Source organism: Tasmannia lanceolata, unplaced genomic scaffold, assembly GCF_043159265.1.
Source record: "Tasmannia lanceolata isolate RefF3 unplaced genomic scaffold, GAP_Taslan_0.1 ptg000006l, whole genome shotgun sequence".
Lineage (NCBI taxonomy): Eukaryota > Viridiplantae > Streptophyta > Magnoliopsida > Canellales > Winteraceae > Tasmannia > Tasmannia lanceolata.
The window spans coordinates 23,258,916-23,275,480 of record NW_027518683.1 but is presented as its reverse complement, the minus strand read 5'-3'; the positions used below and the strand labels follow the sequence as shown (position 1 = coordinate 23,275,480).

Below are 16,565 nucleotides of genomic sequence, written 5' to 3'. Positions count from 1 at the left end.
CTAAATCTAACTTCTCGCATTTGTTCTTATGCGTTGATAGTATATAATAACCATTGGAAACAATGAAAGGTTGTTTTGGAGAGTCAAGATATGGTTGGCACATTTTGTATGAAGGTATTTTCATCTATAAATGATTTACATATCAAACCATTAAATCTAAGGTTGTTTAGGAACATCACATCATAGTTTAACATGGAGGTTGCTAGTTGATAGAGTTGCATATTGGCTACAATATTAGTTTTCACAACTAGGGAAAATTCCAAGCCATATATGATATGATAAAAGCCTCATGTGATAAGGTATGGCTACATGTGATAAGGTATGGCTACATGTGATGTAGCACAACTACATTTCATGATGCTTAGGAAGTAACCATATTTTGAACAGTTTGGTTTCATAGTGTGTTCAAAGAAGTTGCCTGCTATCATGCAACAGTCTGGGAGCGAAATGCCTTCTGCGATGGTCCCTAGCAATTCCCTTTTCACCCAACAATCATCCCCCCACCCGCAAACGACGCACCGAAAAGAGAACAAAAGTATGTCATTTTAAAAAGGGAAAGGGCATATGAGGTAAATGTCACAGAGGAGACAAAAGAAAAGCCAATGGAAAAATGCTTTGCGTCAATCGCAAGTTATGCCGTTACCGCATGTTCTCATTTCGTAGTATTTTATGACTTTTTCCAATGGGAAGTTATAATTTCGGTTTATGAGTTTATGACCAAGGTTTTGAATTTCGGTTTCCGCTATAATTTCGGTTTTGGCTATAATTTTGGTCTTCACCGTAACCGAAATTTCAGCTGAAATCACAAAATTTCGGTCAAAATTCGGTAGAAGCTAACAAAATGTCCGATTTTTTTTCCAAAATTTAGGCCGAAATTGACTAAAATTTCAAAGTTTCAACTGAAATTTGTTACGTTTAAGGGATTCTGGTTTCGGAACATTTATGTTTAAGTGTTGACTGAAATCCAATATTTCGGATTTTGGTTGAGTCCGAAACTGAAATTTGGTTGAAGTTCAAATTTTGTACCGAAATTTCTGCCAGTGCGGGCCGAAACGTATACTGAAATTGAAATTTATAACCATGTTTATGACTAATCTTTTTAAACTGCAATTGGTGGCCAGGAACAAAAGGGGGCGAATATATCCTCGCCATTTATCTTTGTGACCCCCGAGAGAGGAGAGAGAGAGAGAGAGAGGAGAGAATCCAATTCATGAGTGGGGACGACCATTTTACCTGCCAAATTATTTAACCCAAACAAGAAACACCTACCTTACAACTGGTGGGACCCACTTGTCCGTATTCATCGGCGCCTGGACTTTAACAGTACGTGGGAGTCGGTGGGACCCATCTCGAGCCTCACCCGCACCCACTAAACCCTAAGCACTTTTTTCTTACCTCTCTATGGCTCTCTAATGGTGGGGCCCACTAAAGGTAGAGGGACCGGAGGTGAGAGGTCACATCGTGTCGTTCCCATGTGAGGACTCTTGCTACGAGTCAAGCTAAACCACTTATCCCCATGTGAACTGAATAATTGTTTTGTTGCCTCCCTTTCCAAACAACCCCATGTGCTCTCACTTATGTCTCACCTCTTCTCTCTCTCTCTCTCTCTCTCTCATTCATTCTCATTTTTATTCTTTCCTTTGTATTTTTCTATACAGATTTCATTTTTTTAACTGTTTTTTTGTACAATTTTTCTTGTTTTAATCAATGAAATACCTTTTTAACATTGCATGTTGTTATGTAACATTCTCTCTAAACACTCCCCCACATCACATTTGCATGATTCCAGCTTTCATTCATTGGTCTTCTTTCAAGATTGTGCCAGCCCATATGACATCAGCATGATTAGAGCTATATTTCATGTGCCCCACCAAATAATTCTATAAATCATAATGTTTTCTTTGGGTGGGTCCCGTCCAAAGTATAATATCCTTGTTGGTAGACAGAGAGATCGTTTCGCCTCCGTCGCGATTGAGTGCGTTGCTCGAAAATCGACTTTTATTTTTTGTCAAAGATTGAGATGAAAGCGACTCACTTATGCCATTATCTGACACCAAGGAATTTTTTTTCATGATAAATTGGTGTTTCAAAGTGGTGAGGGAGGAATCCGGCAGTGGGAGAAGGAGAGTGTGAAACAACCAGTTACTCCAAAAGCTTGAGCTGTTGGAGAAGGCGTTATTTAATCTTTTATACTTTAACAGAGAGAGATTCGAGAGGGCACGATTGAGATGGGCAGAAGCAGGGGTGGCAATGGTTCGGTTTCGGTTCGGTTTGACCCCCAAACCGAACCAAACCGAAATTTGAATCGGTTTGGTTTTACCAAACCAAAACCGAACCAAAACTGAATTTTCGGTTCGGTTTCGGTTCGGTTCCACCAATTTTCCCACCCTTTACTCATAATAATTGCAAATATTCGGTTTCGGTTCGGTTTGATACCCAAACCGAACCAAACCGAAATTTGAATCGGTTTGGTTTAACCAAACCGAAACCGAATTTTCGGTTCGGTTTCAGCTCGGTTCCGGTTCGGTTCGGCCAATTTTGCCACCCCTAGGCAGAAGTTGCTAAAAATTAGGAAAAAGTTGCTAAAAATTAGGAAAAAGTTAATCCTAGTTTGAGTAGAGTTTTTTGTTTCCTTATTTTTTGACACTCCGCATCACTTGGAGAGGTTAGTTTCCATATTCTTAGCGAGTTCATCGTCATCTTCACTAGGAGACACCGATTTATCATGAAAAAGATTTCATTGTAGCCAAATGTGCCCTTAGTCGCAATGGAGAGCAGAGGTGAAATACCTAAGTAACAACATACACTACAAATTTAATATAAAGAAATGCTAAACTGAAGATTGAAGGGCAAGAGTGCCCTTCAATTTAGCATTACTCTTATATATAGTAAAATCTTATTAAAAAACATAGTTAATATCTATATAGTAATGCAATAAAAGGTAAAGAAATAACAAGTTTGCATTTGTTGGTTTGGAACAAAAAAAATATATTTAAATTCCCACTCGTGTGCCTCGTCCAATTTTCTAACTATATTTTCTTGTTTATTCTCCTTTGTCATCATCTTAGCCTTGTCTTCTCTAATCACAACCTCTTTTATTTCATTGTTTTTTTCTAAAGAAATTTAAAAAAAAAAAAGATACGTTGCCTTAGAATTTTAAATCTCTTTCTTTTGTATCTATCTAAGAGTTAGGTTTTTTTTCCTGGTTTTTTTAGTTGCATGTAGGTGAACTAAAAGTGGAGAAGCCAAGGATGAATGAGATCCCAACTAGACCGTCCTTCAATCAAATGACATGTGTGAAAGGCACCAAACCACATGGCCGTGGGTTCAATGAGAAGACTCGTGAACGTGCCAACAAGCCCCACCTTACTTCCACTTTGTCTCTAGAATTTATTTCCCTTTTTCTTTGACCCAAGATCTAGGGCAGTATTTACCAATTCCTTTTTAATTCTTTTTTAAAGGTTTTGACTTTGGAGCATTCCCTTCCTTGGATTCTGATTGTAGTAAGGTCTTAAAGAAAGGTTTAAGCATATGGATTATGGGATTTCAATATTAAGTTCTTATAGGGTTTAAGGTTTAATTTAGAGTCATTGAGGGGTCTTACACTGAAGCTGTGTATTTTATAAGTTTTTGGTGCATCCCTTCTATTTTTATTCTCACAGTCATGCATCATCAACTACTTTGACCTAGGGGTTTTTTTTTTTTTTTTTGGCTTTTCTTTATTGGGATAGAAATCCTTAATTGGATAACTTATGCCGGAGATTGGAGGCCCTTGTTGGATAATTTATCTTGAATAAATCCTTAGGATTGACTTCCCTGCTTGTATAAGGTTAGTGCCCTGTTTGTTTAAGATTATGACAACGGATTGTGAGTGCCAAACTGATTATTGGTCTCAAAATTATGTTTAAATTTGAGTCCAATAATCAGTTCGCCAGTGACAATCGGTTGTCATAATCTTAAATAAACAGGGCCTAACTTAAACCCCAGCTTGCTATCCGATTGATAGCAGCCTCACTATATATGTATTCACAACTATGTGTGTTTAGTTGCACAAAAGCCGGGATCGCTTAGGGGTTGCTTGGCATTTGGATGCCACATCAGAAAACCCATTATTTGGTCGCCAATATAGTACTGAAATCCTTGGAGACTATCAGCGATGTCTCCTTGTTAATCATTGCATGTCTGTTGATATGTTCCCCTTGTCTATTCCCTATAAAATTAAAGCTAAAACCTACCCAAAAAATGCAGAATTTTTGCTTAGATTTCTTGGGAATTATGATTTTTCTCTCATTCTCTCTTCCTTCTCTTCTCTCCCTCTATATATTGGTAATGACAATCCTAACCACTACTCTATGAGGTTGACAACCAAACACTACTCACCACTATTTTAACACTACTTACCACTATTTTACGAGGTAAGTTCAAGGTGAATCCAATGCTTGTCTCCTCACTGTTGACTCCGCTATTTAGGGGTGGACATGGTTCGGTTCGGTTCGGTTTTGGGGTATACCCAGAACCGAACCATATATAATCGGTTCCCTGAAATTGGAACCGAACCAGAACCATATAAGTTTGGAACCGAACCGAACCAGAACCATATATAATCGGTTCGGTTCGGTTCGGTTCTGGGTTTACCCGATCTTCATCAAATCAACGGAATTTCTTCACAATAGTTGTTTGAATGTTTGGTTTTCTTTTCTTGAGATAGAATAATTTTTTGTTTCCAGCTTGTCATCATCATTATGGGAAAAGCAGAGCACAAAAGTCTCTAATGAAATGATGAATATGACTTTGTGGGGGCGTTATACAAACTACTCTCATAATATTTTACTATTTTTAAAAGCCTTTCACTTTCTTCTTACACTTACAAAAACTTTCAAGTTAATATTAAAAACAAAAAGGATTCCCACATCTTCTTTCCTGCCATTAAAATATTAAGGCTTGTTTGGTGAGATTAAAAATATTTGGGCAAGTGCTGAGATTAAAAAACTTGTTTTCCTGACTAAGGGTTTTAAGGTGGGTCGGTTCTTGGTTCGGTTCTCGGTTCCGGGATCCAAACCCAGAACCGAACCGAATTTCCATCGGTTCCAGGTTATTAGAACCAGAACCGAACCATATAACTATGGAACCGAACCGAACCGAACCATATGTGCCGGTTCGGTTCGGTTCCTCGGTTCGAACCGGAACCATGTCCACCCCTACCGCTATTGACGGCCATTGTTTGAATACCTTAACAGAGACCATCCCTATCCCTATCACTGGCTTGCAAATTGGCAATTAAGGCAAAAGAACCGCATCAAATTGGCATTCAATGAGCAAATAACCCTTAATTGATCAAGATTTAAGATGGTATTGTGTAGTAGCTATCTCCAATTGGCCCACCAAATATCCAATTCCAATCAGCTTCTAAAACCGACTCTACCAACTCGACTCGACCCACTCACTAATTGGACGAAAGCTTGAGAAAACCTGGTTAGATTTCCCAGTCAACTCAACCGAGTCAGACTTCCAAACTATAGGTATGAATAAAACCAGTTCAAAATCTTTTTTTTTTTTTGGCTTGGCTTTTTGCTTAAAACATTTTTCAGTGTTTTATGTATTATTAGAGTTATTACCTTGACCCGGTAAGTCACCTGGTCGACTCGGTCAAGTGACTGACCGAGTCCCGTTCCGAGTCCCGTTCCGAGTCATGGTTACCGAATTGAGAAACAGAATTATGTCGGTGACATTTTTACCCCACAAAATCTGTCATAACTGTGGCAGAGTGACGCTGAGCTGTCTTTAAACTGTTCCGCTCCAATAAGAGGTGGAAAATCAACAGGGGCAAAACAGTCAATTCCTCTATGTCCATGACGCCCATTGATTAAAGCCGTGATATTCGGCGTGATGTCGTTTATTGTGCAGCAACCAACTCAAAAAGGATCTAGGCTAAGTGGAATTACCATTTTGCCCTTCTGTTTGTAAAGTAATACACGAAAATCCTCGTCTCTTGGTGATGTTATCTAGAACCTTCTCCTTGTGGGGCCCTGGAACGTCGTTTCTACATCAGTCATCAGGTCCAGTGATTAGACAATTGGACGGTGGAGATGATTGAAAACGTCGAGTGTGAACTGACGGGAATAACCTTGACCCTACTCTTTCTAGACAGATGAGGGCATGTCAAGGAGAAGGGAGGAAGCGCATGTGGAACAAGAGGCAGAATGACAACCCAATGGGCCCCATTCTATATCTCAAAGATTAAAAATGATCTAGACCGTTCATTTGTTGGGTGGGCCATTCCTACGAATTTCAACCATAGCAGGGAGCACATGTTGGCATGTGTACATGTTTATGATATATAAAAAGCACACTTTTTGACCCCACTCGGATGTGATCGGGTCCGTCAATTCACTCCACCTTGATCGTATGATCGTAGCCCCTCGTAACTAGTCTACCAGATCAACGGTCCCGATCATAAACACAACTACCCATGTGGAATCATGACCGTTAACAGACCTGGTTAGTAGTTCCTCTTTGACTACTTTTCGTATTGAAGGCCACTGACCTGATGTCAAACAGTCTGATTGTTGCAGTTAATGTTTGCATGTGATGGCAGAATTAATCAATGGTCTGAATTCCATATGATAAAACAAATGTACGACTGAGATTAGGACACGCTGAGTCACCCTGAACCGTGATTCACGGCAAATGAGTGATCTCACAGGTGGGTCGTCTGGTCCAAAATAAATGTTCTTGAGAGATGGTCAATGACTTCCTACTTTTCAATGGACCTCGGGCAGTCCAATTAGAATGGACATGACACTAATGTTTCCTGTAATCTGGGCCCACTAAAACTGAGGGATCTTACTGGTCAATTTGGTCTATGACCCTTGTCAATACTGAGGACCATTGGATGAATTGTGGGCCCAATACTGAAAAAATTGCTAATCGTCCAATCAGGAACCCGTGGACATCCATTGGAAAATGGAGGGTCAGGATCATTAAGAAGGAGAAATTTTTTGGGTATGGCCCATGCCCTTTGGGGTCCACAAGAAGGACAATGACCCTCACCTGTGTGGTTGCATGCCTGAACAAAAATTGCCCATCTTGATTGTCCCAAGCACACTACACAATTCCACTTTTTCAAGAAACAAGCATAAAGTAAAATCATGCTATATTACTCTTTTTCAGCCCTACACAATCCTTCATTCAAGCCTGTGTCTCAAGCAAGCAAGCTATTAAGGAATCATATCTCACAACTTTCTCTGTTTCTATGCACCCAAAGGAACCATCTATTCTCCTCTGCATGCCTCTTCCCCCACACCCCTTTTGCTCTTTTTGAAAGGCAAATGCACTCAACACTACTTTTCATAATTCCAAGAATGAGGGGAGGGGAGGGGAGGGGAGGGAATTCACTCAATGCACTCCATCTACTCTACATAAATCACTTGAATCCACCTTCCACAATACCAACCTAGAATTCTTTATTTATTTTTTCATCATAAGAAGCTAAAGGGCCAAAACCAATTGCCTTAAACAAGCAAACTAAGAAAAAAAAGCAATAGAGCTTGGGTAATTTATTTTCCTTGGGGACAGGTTATCATGCTAATTGATGAAAATAAATTGTAACCACAAACAAGATGCATCATGTGCTTAACCCTCAGCAAACCCATTATTAACTTAAATCAGGCCCTCTCACCATCCTTTTTGGTTCAAAATTAAGATCACTATAGCTGTTTGGTTTGCAGATAGAAGAACCGAGAATTAGATTGGATTCAATGTTCCTGATAATCCACTGTGTAGTTGTGTTGTGTAAACAGATACTTGGGTCCTGCCCAACCCCATTTTTCCAACTTTCACAAAACTTATGAGCGCTCTGGTCATGTTCGGCAGCCATGATAAATTATTCCATGGAAAATTCTTGGGTCCAATGATATGAGGTATGGAGAAGGTGCAAGAGGGAGAGGCTTGAGTTGGCAAGAGTGGAGAGAACACTGTAAATCCGTAAAAATAGTGAAAAAAATAATTAAAATTAGTCTGTTGTTTTCCTATTTTTAGGAACTTTTCATGCTCCCTTCACTGACACCATACCCTCTCAAGTTTCTCCTTCTCCCGCTCATCTCCAATGACATACCCCACAAATATTCCATGAAATATTTGATTTCAAACGTGCCTCTACCACTCAACTTCACTTGATTTCAAGAAAAAAATACCTTTCTTAAGATTGGCGTTGCCTCTCCCACTAACTTTTATTTGATTTTTAACATATTTGACTTAGACCTTGCATGTGGATTTTCGACCAAGGTTTTAAATTTCAGTTTCAGAGGTAATTTTTGGCCGAAAATCGGTAACGGGCGCTCGAAATGCCGAAATTTCAGGCCGAAATTACCTCGGCTGAAATTCTGTAAAGGAATAAAAAATTAATATTTTATCTTAAATTTTGCCGAAATTTCCAAACGTTTCGGGAATTTTGGTTTCGGAACGTTTCAGTTTCGGTGTAACTAACATATATTGCTATTAATGGTGACTTTTGCTTGATTTCTTGCTACATTGTTAAACCGATCAAGAAACCCAATTTCTCCAACAATTAACAGCTACATCCCTAACAGGGACCGAATCATAATGATTTAGAACCTTAAATCTACATGCAGAAATTAACATCCAATATGCTCTCTGTTTTTTTATGTTGATGAGAGCATTGTTAATCTCAATTAATCGAACATATTTTTTTTTAAGCTACTTGTAGGAACAACATACAAACAATGCATGGGTGATTATCAATATTGATGATCTTATTGGGCAGAGACAACATTAGATTTCTAGCTACCTGTAAAACAGAGATCTTCATTACTATTTTATGTCACGCCCCGACCCCACTGTGTAGATATTGTCCGGTTCTGGGTCATCTACCCTCACCGGTTTTGTTTTCCAGCAGCACTAACCGTGCCCTACCCACTCCGCGGGGCCCTCCCATTGGAGATGCTGAAAACGCGTCTACATAGGGAGATGAGAAATCCACATATATAGGCCAGTAACTTTCCCTCCCTTTCCAATGTGGGATCTTTTAATAACTTACCAACTTCTCCAAAAGCTTAAGCTATTGGAGAAGTTGGTAAGTTAACATGGTATCAGAGCCAAGGGTCTCGAGTTCAAACCTCCCGGATAGCAAAAATCCACATGCAATGGTCGGCCCAAAGTGGGACCACATGTGCCACGTGTTTGCCAAGTGGGCCACACGTGCGGGGGAGTGTTAAAGTATAAAAGATAAATAACGCCTTTCTCCAACAGCTTAAGCTTTTGGAGAAGTTGGTAAGTTAACAATTACTTGATCAAGGCTTGGAAACATCAAGACTCAATAGGGTTTGGGAAAAAAAGACAGAACTTATATTCGATCGAAGGGTTGAAATGGCCCAATTGGGAAGAAGCGATCTAGTTGTACCCCCACAAGACAATCAAATTTCCCACGTGCCAAAAACACTAAACAGGAAATTATATGATGCATGCACCCTGATTAAGCACGGCTAAGCGCGGAGTTCATATAAAAACTCTAAATTAACACTTGCTCTGTTAATATTATTATCGCGGTAAATTTTTTAAGAAATAGGATTATGTCTAAAATTTCTGAAGCTTCTTATCTTTGTCAAGGCGATTGGATGAAGGGAGGGGTGATTGACCTAATAGAGGGCTAATTGCCCATTGGAAGAGGCGATAGATTGAGTGTGTGACAACCTTTCCATGTGGGAGAGGCGACTGGCCTTACTCTTTGGCAGAGATTGATGAAGGACCTCCAAGTTCAGTAGGTCGTAAGACGTGGAAGAGAAAAGATAGTAAGCATGAGAAGGTGCACAGATTGAATGGCCTTGTATAGAGTATCTTTCACAGTTGGAGCAAAAACAGGTGACATATTTCTAGGATGAAGGTGAGATGATTCTTGTGATGGAAGAAGATAGACTGAGATCTCTCTCTCTCTCTCTCTCTCTCTCTCTCTCTCTCTCTCTCTCTCTCTCTCTCTCTCGAGTTGAGTACATAAGTTGACAAGGACGGCTCCAGAAGTGTATTGACCATGTTGATCAAGTGAAATAATGTCGAGATACTGCCAAGGTGGGGTTATTGGGATATTGCTTTATTTTATTATTTCCTAGCTAGAAAGTTTTAGTTACCTAACTGTTTGAAGGGTTTTCATAGTTTCCTAATTTGATTAAGAATAACTTTAGGTTCTTAGAAGAAAAACCTAACATACATAGGCTCTTGATTAACACTCATGGGGTTGGCCTAATGATATTCTACAACTCTCAATCTAAAAACCCCATATTGCGCCAGAAAATTGTTATTTAGATGTACATCCAAATAAACCCAACCTTTCACCATTCTTGAAATCCACCAAACCCCTCTCCCTCTCCCAAAAACACTTCTTCCCTCCCCCAAACAAACATCTCGACCCTTCCTATTCTCCAAAATACCCTCGTCCAACAAGAAACCCAAACCCCCATCTCCCCCAAAAAAAAAAAGAATAAACAAACTCCAAACCCTCTCTCTCTCTCTCTCTCTCTCTCTCTCTCTCTCTCTTCAAATTCTCCATCTCCCTCATCAACTCCCTCACACACAAACACAAATTCTCCATCTTCCTCATCAACTCCCTCACACACAAACACACAGCTGGAGAGAATGGGGATAATGAAGAATGATTCAGTTAGACGACATCTTACCAGAGTTTTGAGCTTGCTACCATTTCAATCAAACCTGGACCAACTTGGCAATCAAAAAATCATACACCCAAAGAAATTAAAATTGCAAGTGAACGGGTACTCACCAAACAAAAGCAATCAGAAATGACAATAAATGAGATGCTCTAAATACTCGCAATAACAGTCAAGATTATAAAGATGATTAAAATTAGATCAACTTCCAACGTATGGGTCAATATACCGACCAACATTAGTTCTGTTTGGGCAAGCGATGGAAAGATGCAGAAGAAGTACAAATCGAATTCAAGCGAAAGTAACACTAAAAAAAGGAAATGCATAATGCCTCTGCTCTATTGATTACTCCTAAATTCCTGGTAATCATGCAATATAAATCTGACTGATATCAGCACTATAAACTTGGTAAACCTCAAGATGTCATATCAGGTCAAACTAGGGAAATTCAAATCCTTTTTCTGCAAGTTCCGAAAGTAGCAAACAAGAGAAGACAAGATGAATGGTTGGAAGGATGGGATTGAAATGGTATGTCCAAAATGAAGCTACGACTTTTTCAATCTACCGTCTCCAGATCTCAGTATCGGTATAAGGGCGGAGGAATATACCGGGGTGGTAGGCCTGCAGGATAGGGAGGATCACGGAAGGCTGCGGGAGCATGGTAAAAGCCATAGGGGTCACGGCGTTCTATCTCATCTCGTGGTCTTGGTGGTTCCAAGTCCATGAAACGACGATCACGAAGCTCCAGTTCTGTTCTGTAGTAATCCATTTCCATTGGCCTGTTAGCATAGGCATACGCCGGAGGAGGTAATGGTGAAGCTATGGGCCGTGGTGATACATATGCCTCTCTTTGGTATGTATCAGGATACCTTGAGTACATGCGCTCCCCACCCCATGAGGTGCTGGGCCCCTCCATTCTGCCAACCATGCCACCTCGCTCCGGATTAGACCTTGCCTGGAATAGCTTGCACAAGTTTTTCACCTGTTGAGAGGTATATGAGAGCATTACACAATTGGGAGGAATGGGAAACCCTGAAAAATATCACCGGCAGAAAAGTTAAAAGAATAAGAACCTGTTGGGAGTTGAGTAGACAATCGAACTTGTTCTTCCCATAGTAATTATCTTTGATTGCTGCTTTGAACTTCTCTTCAGGCAAAGGCAAGCAATCATGGACTGCAGTGAAGCGAACCTGCCACAGTAATCTCTCATTATAATCGGTACCTCATAGTCCTTTTACCACCAACAAGGAAACTGTTGGGAAGCTGCCTTGTTTCCCACGGCAACAGTTGCCTAAAATAACTAGGTTACTAGTTATACGTTTTTTGATGGAAAACCGAAAAGAGAAAGATGCAGTTTATTAGGCTTTGCAAAACCTAAGTACAAAAAAAAGGCCTTCTCTCTTGGGAGGATGTGGAGGCCTGGTGTGATCAGCTGCAAAGAGGAGAGAGAGAGAGAGAGAGAGAGAGAGAGAGAGAGAGAGAGAGAGAGAAGAGAGAGAGAGGGAAAAGGGAGAAAGAAGAGGGTTTCTTCTTGGGTTTCTTGTGGTGTTTTCTCGTGTTACTCTCGGTGTACGGTCTTGTGTGAGAGAAGAAAGGGTTGCAGGTTTTGGGTTTTGGGTTTAAACCATTGTGATCCCTGTATATTATTGTACTCATAGTGGAGGATCGTGTTTCTCGCTCGTGGATGTAGGTTGGCCGAACCGCGTAAATCTTGTTGTTCATCTTGTGGCTTGGGTTTATTTTTGCTTTTCTATTAATTTGTGCATGATAAAAGGAGGAGGGTTGGCATCAGGCTAGCAGGCGACCATAAACTTTGCAACTTTTCTATGAAATGAATCCTATAGAAAATTCGTTGGGGCATAACCCTCTAAGCGATGCGCCGCATCGGCGTCCGGATGTAGTGTTAAATGAGCAAGGGTCCTTGCACCTTCATGGGTGGGTGCGTGGGTGAGAAGGCTAGTCTTGGGCCGTCACTCCCTAAGTGACGCGCCACATCTGTCCCAGGTGTGGTGAAAAATGAGCAAGGGTTCTTGCACTTTACTAGATGGGTGCGAGGGGCGAGGAAGCTAGTCCAAGAGAGTAGGATTCGTTTAGCCAGTTGGAACGTAGGTTCACTAACAGGTAAGCAGAGGGAATTAGTTGATACACTGAGTAGAAGGAGAGTTAATATAGCTTGCCTTTAGAAGACTAAATGGGTAGGAGAAAATCTAGGGAAATAGAAAATACCGGTTTCAAGTTATGGTATACAGGAAAGGAGAGGAATAAAAATGGTGTAAGGATTATAAATGATAAGAGCCTAAGAAATGAGGTTGTAGATGTTAAAAGGAACGGTGATAGAATTATTCTAATTAAATTAATATTATGTGAAGAGACGATTAATGTTATTAGCGCGTACGTCCCTCAAATAGGATTAAATAACTCTGTCAAGAGGCAATTTTGCGAGGATATGGATGAAGTAGTCTGAGAAATACCACATGGAGAGAAGTTATTTATAGGAGAAGATTTAAAGGGGCCTGTGGGAAGAACTAGTGGAGGTTTTGAGAGGGTTCATGGAGGACTGGGTTTTAATAGGAATGAGGGAGGAGAAGATATTTTGGAGTTTGCAGTGGTATATTTTATTTTTTTTTGAAAATTGACATATTTCATTAATATTGAGATAGCAATCAGGACCAATAGTCCCAGTCTGCGATACAAAATATTAAAGCAAGTTGGGCCGAGCATTCCGGGACCAAATCAAAAAACAAAACATTTACATTCGAGTGTAAGCATTCCTATTTTTTGTTCTGTAGATTGTGTCCTTTTACATCATACTTACAAACATGCGCATCAACCACCTTTACTTGTTGAAGACCGCCTCTTACTCCTGACCAACAGCTTGGGAACTCAAAACTAGCTTCCTCAAAGACTTTGAGGATGATTGAAGACTAAAAACAGCTAGAAATTACCTCATTGTCCTCAACCCTTCAGAACTAAGACACTCCCAGGAAGAAAGCATAGCTAAAGCATCCAAACAAAAGACCGAAGCGAAAGAACGAATCTCTCAAGCTACGGCGATAAAAAGTACTTTCTGGATGTTCGACAAGTCAAACATAGAGCTATTTGTTCGGCAAATTCCTAGGGATAGAGCAGAGGTGTTATCCTTCAGGATCTATAGCCCCAAAATTAAATTTCCAAAAATCATAACCTCACCTCCATTTCCTCAGAACCCCTAAAACCTACCATTTCATATCTAAATCTGTTTCATTCCTGATCTCCCACTATTCTATTTTACCTTACCTTTCTCCTTCTTGTTCTAACCCGATGGATATTTGTTTTACTCTCTTTTTTCCATCTTTTCTCTTCTTCTTTTTTGGGCCGGAAGGCCTTTCATACAGGGTTACTACCCTCAGCCCCCTTATCATCAATTTCCTTTCCAACTTCTCTGCGCTCCTTCAGATTCCTGATAGCCATAGAACGAAATAAGTTTTTTGTGGCTTCCAGATTGTCATCAAAACCTATTCAAAAAACGTCCCCTATTGCCAGCAATTATTTAACAATATTTTGAAGTCCAAGAAGATGCCTGATGAGTGGAGGAAGAGTACATTAGTACCTGTTTATAAGAATAAAGGGGAGATTCAGAGTTGCACCAAGAAGCTATCTTCTTGATTAGGCGGTTAATGGAGAAATTTAGAGAATAAAAAGGACTTTCATATGCTTTTCATTGATTTGGTGAAAGGGTATGATAGGGTTCCTAGGAGTGTTATGTGGTGGGTCCTTAAAAGGAAAAAAGTGCCTAATAAATATGTTGATATGATTAAGGATATGCATGATGGAGAAGTAACTAGTGTCAGAACTACGGATTGCATGTCTAGTGAGTTTCTAATTACAATAGGATTGCACCAAGGATCAACTCTAAGCCCTTATCTTTTTACGCTAGTTATGGATGAACTTACAGAGGGTATCCAGGACGAGGTGCCATGGTGTATGTTATTTGCAAATGACATAGCATTAATTGATGAAACCGAAGTACGAGTTAATGCTAAGTTAGAGTTATAGAGAACTACTTTGGAATCCAAAGGTTTTAGACTGAGCAGGACTAAGACAAAGTATATGGAGTGTAACTTTAGTAATGTAAGGTGGTGGGGTGAGGACATAGTAAATATGACTGGACAGGAGGTACCTAAGAAAGATATCTTTCGCTATCTTGGTTCAATCCTACATAAGGAAGGAGAGATTGAAGAGGATGTTAACTACAAAATAAGAGCAGGTTGGTTGAAGTGGAAGCATGCTTTAGGAGTTTCGTGCGACCGTAAAATACCTACCAAGTTGAAGGCATGGTTTAAAATTTCAGTTTCGGAACCGGTTTTGGACCCCACCGAAATCGAAGTGGAAGCATGCTTCAGGAGTTTCGTGCGACCGTAAAATACCTACCAAGTTGAAGGCATGGTTTAAAATTTCAGTTTTAGAACCGGTTTCGGACCCCACCGAAATCGAAATTTCGAAATTTTGGCCGAAATCCAGGGAAACCAATAAAAGACTTTTATTTGATATAAAATTTCGGTCGAAATTTCGGTAATTTCGGTCGAAATTTCCGTAAAATATTAATTTAATTTAAAAAAAAAAAACGAAATTGTGAAATTTCGACCGAAATAAATTACCATTTCGGGTATCGCTGATTTCGGTATCGGTCTCCACTGAAATCCGAAATTTCGAATTTCGGTCGAAATTTAAAACCATGGTTGAAGGGAAAGTTTTATATGACAGTTGTAAGGCTGCCATGTTGTACGACTCAGAATGTTGGGCCACCAAGAAGCAACATGTGCATAAGATGAGTGTAGCGGAGATGCGAATGCTTAGATGGATGTGCGGCCACACAAAGTTAGATATAATTAAAAATGAACACACCCGTAAAAAGGTGGGCGTGGCACCAATTGAGGAGAAGATGAGAGAGCACTGCTTAAGATGGTTTGGGCATATCCAACGTAGGCCTTTGGATGCTCCACTGAGAAGAAGTGACTCGTTCCAAGTTGATGGAGTAAAAAGAGGTTAGGGCAGACTGAAAACAACTTGAGTAGAAACAGTGAGGAAAGACTTGAGGGCTAGGAACATAACAGAGAGCATGACCTTGGATAGGAGAGGATGGAAGAAAATGATCCATGTAGACGAACCCAACTAGTGTCAGGATCAAGGTTGCCAGAGCGGGAATCAAAAGCGGGAATCAAAACGGGAATCGAAAGCGGGAATCGAAGGCTCCCAGGGAAGAATCCTACTAAAGGTTGCCAGAGCGGGAATCGAAAGCGGGAGAGGGAATTGAAACGGGAATCGAAGCGGGAATCGAAGGCTGCCAGAGAAGAATCCTGCTTCCTTGGTCAGGATTAGACTTAGTCAATTTGAGCTGGGTAGATCCTTTCACCTTCTTCATGAAAATTTTCTAACGGATTCATTAGCCGACCCCAACTAGTTTGGACAAAGGCTTAGTTGAGTTGAATTGAGTTGAGTTGTGTATGATCGGATCTGATTTGCCCGGTGAATTTTCTTGGATTTTCTCAACAAGTAGTATCAAAGTTGTGGTTGGAGTGATCGTCGAGAACGGGTGGATTGATAGTGGGTGTTGTGGTTGGACCGCGATTAGAGCAATCTTTGGAAGTGGAAAGATTGTCCAAGAAAGATTCCTGTTCGAGGTGGAGCGCAACACCGAGAAGTGTGAAGTAATCTGAGATGGCGATAAAATCGAGTTCTATCCAATTCAACATAGACAAGTTCAACGGAAATATGGCAGTTTCACCTTATGGAAAATGAGGGTGAAGGACATCCTAGTTCAACAGGGATTGGCTAAGGCGTAGAAGGGAAAGGATGGGAAGCCGAAAAAGATGACAGATGTCGAGTGGGAAGAAAATGAGTCGAAGGTGG

At 40.3% G+C, this 16,565-nt stretch overlaps 1 protein-coding gene across 1 annotated transcript in view; it reads right to left on the bottom strand.

Annotated features, from left to right (window-relative positions):
- Positions 1-10,833: 10,833 nt before the first annotated feature.
- LOC143880129 (uncharacterized) overlaps positions 10,834-16,565 on the bottom strand; it is a 28,602-nt gene continuing 22,870 nt past the window's right edge. Inside the window, exons 3-4 of the mRNA XM_077382891.1 lie at positions 11,750-11,866; positions 10,834-11,658 (exon numbers count right to left, since the gene is read on the bottom strand). Coding sequence (XP_077239006.1) covers positions 11,254-11,658; positions 11,750-11,866 — 522 coding nt within the window. The 3' untranslated portion in view covers positions 10,834-11,253. The remainder of the gene's footprint in view (positions 11,659-11,749; positions 11,867-16,565) is intronic.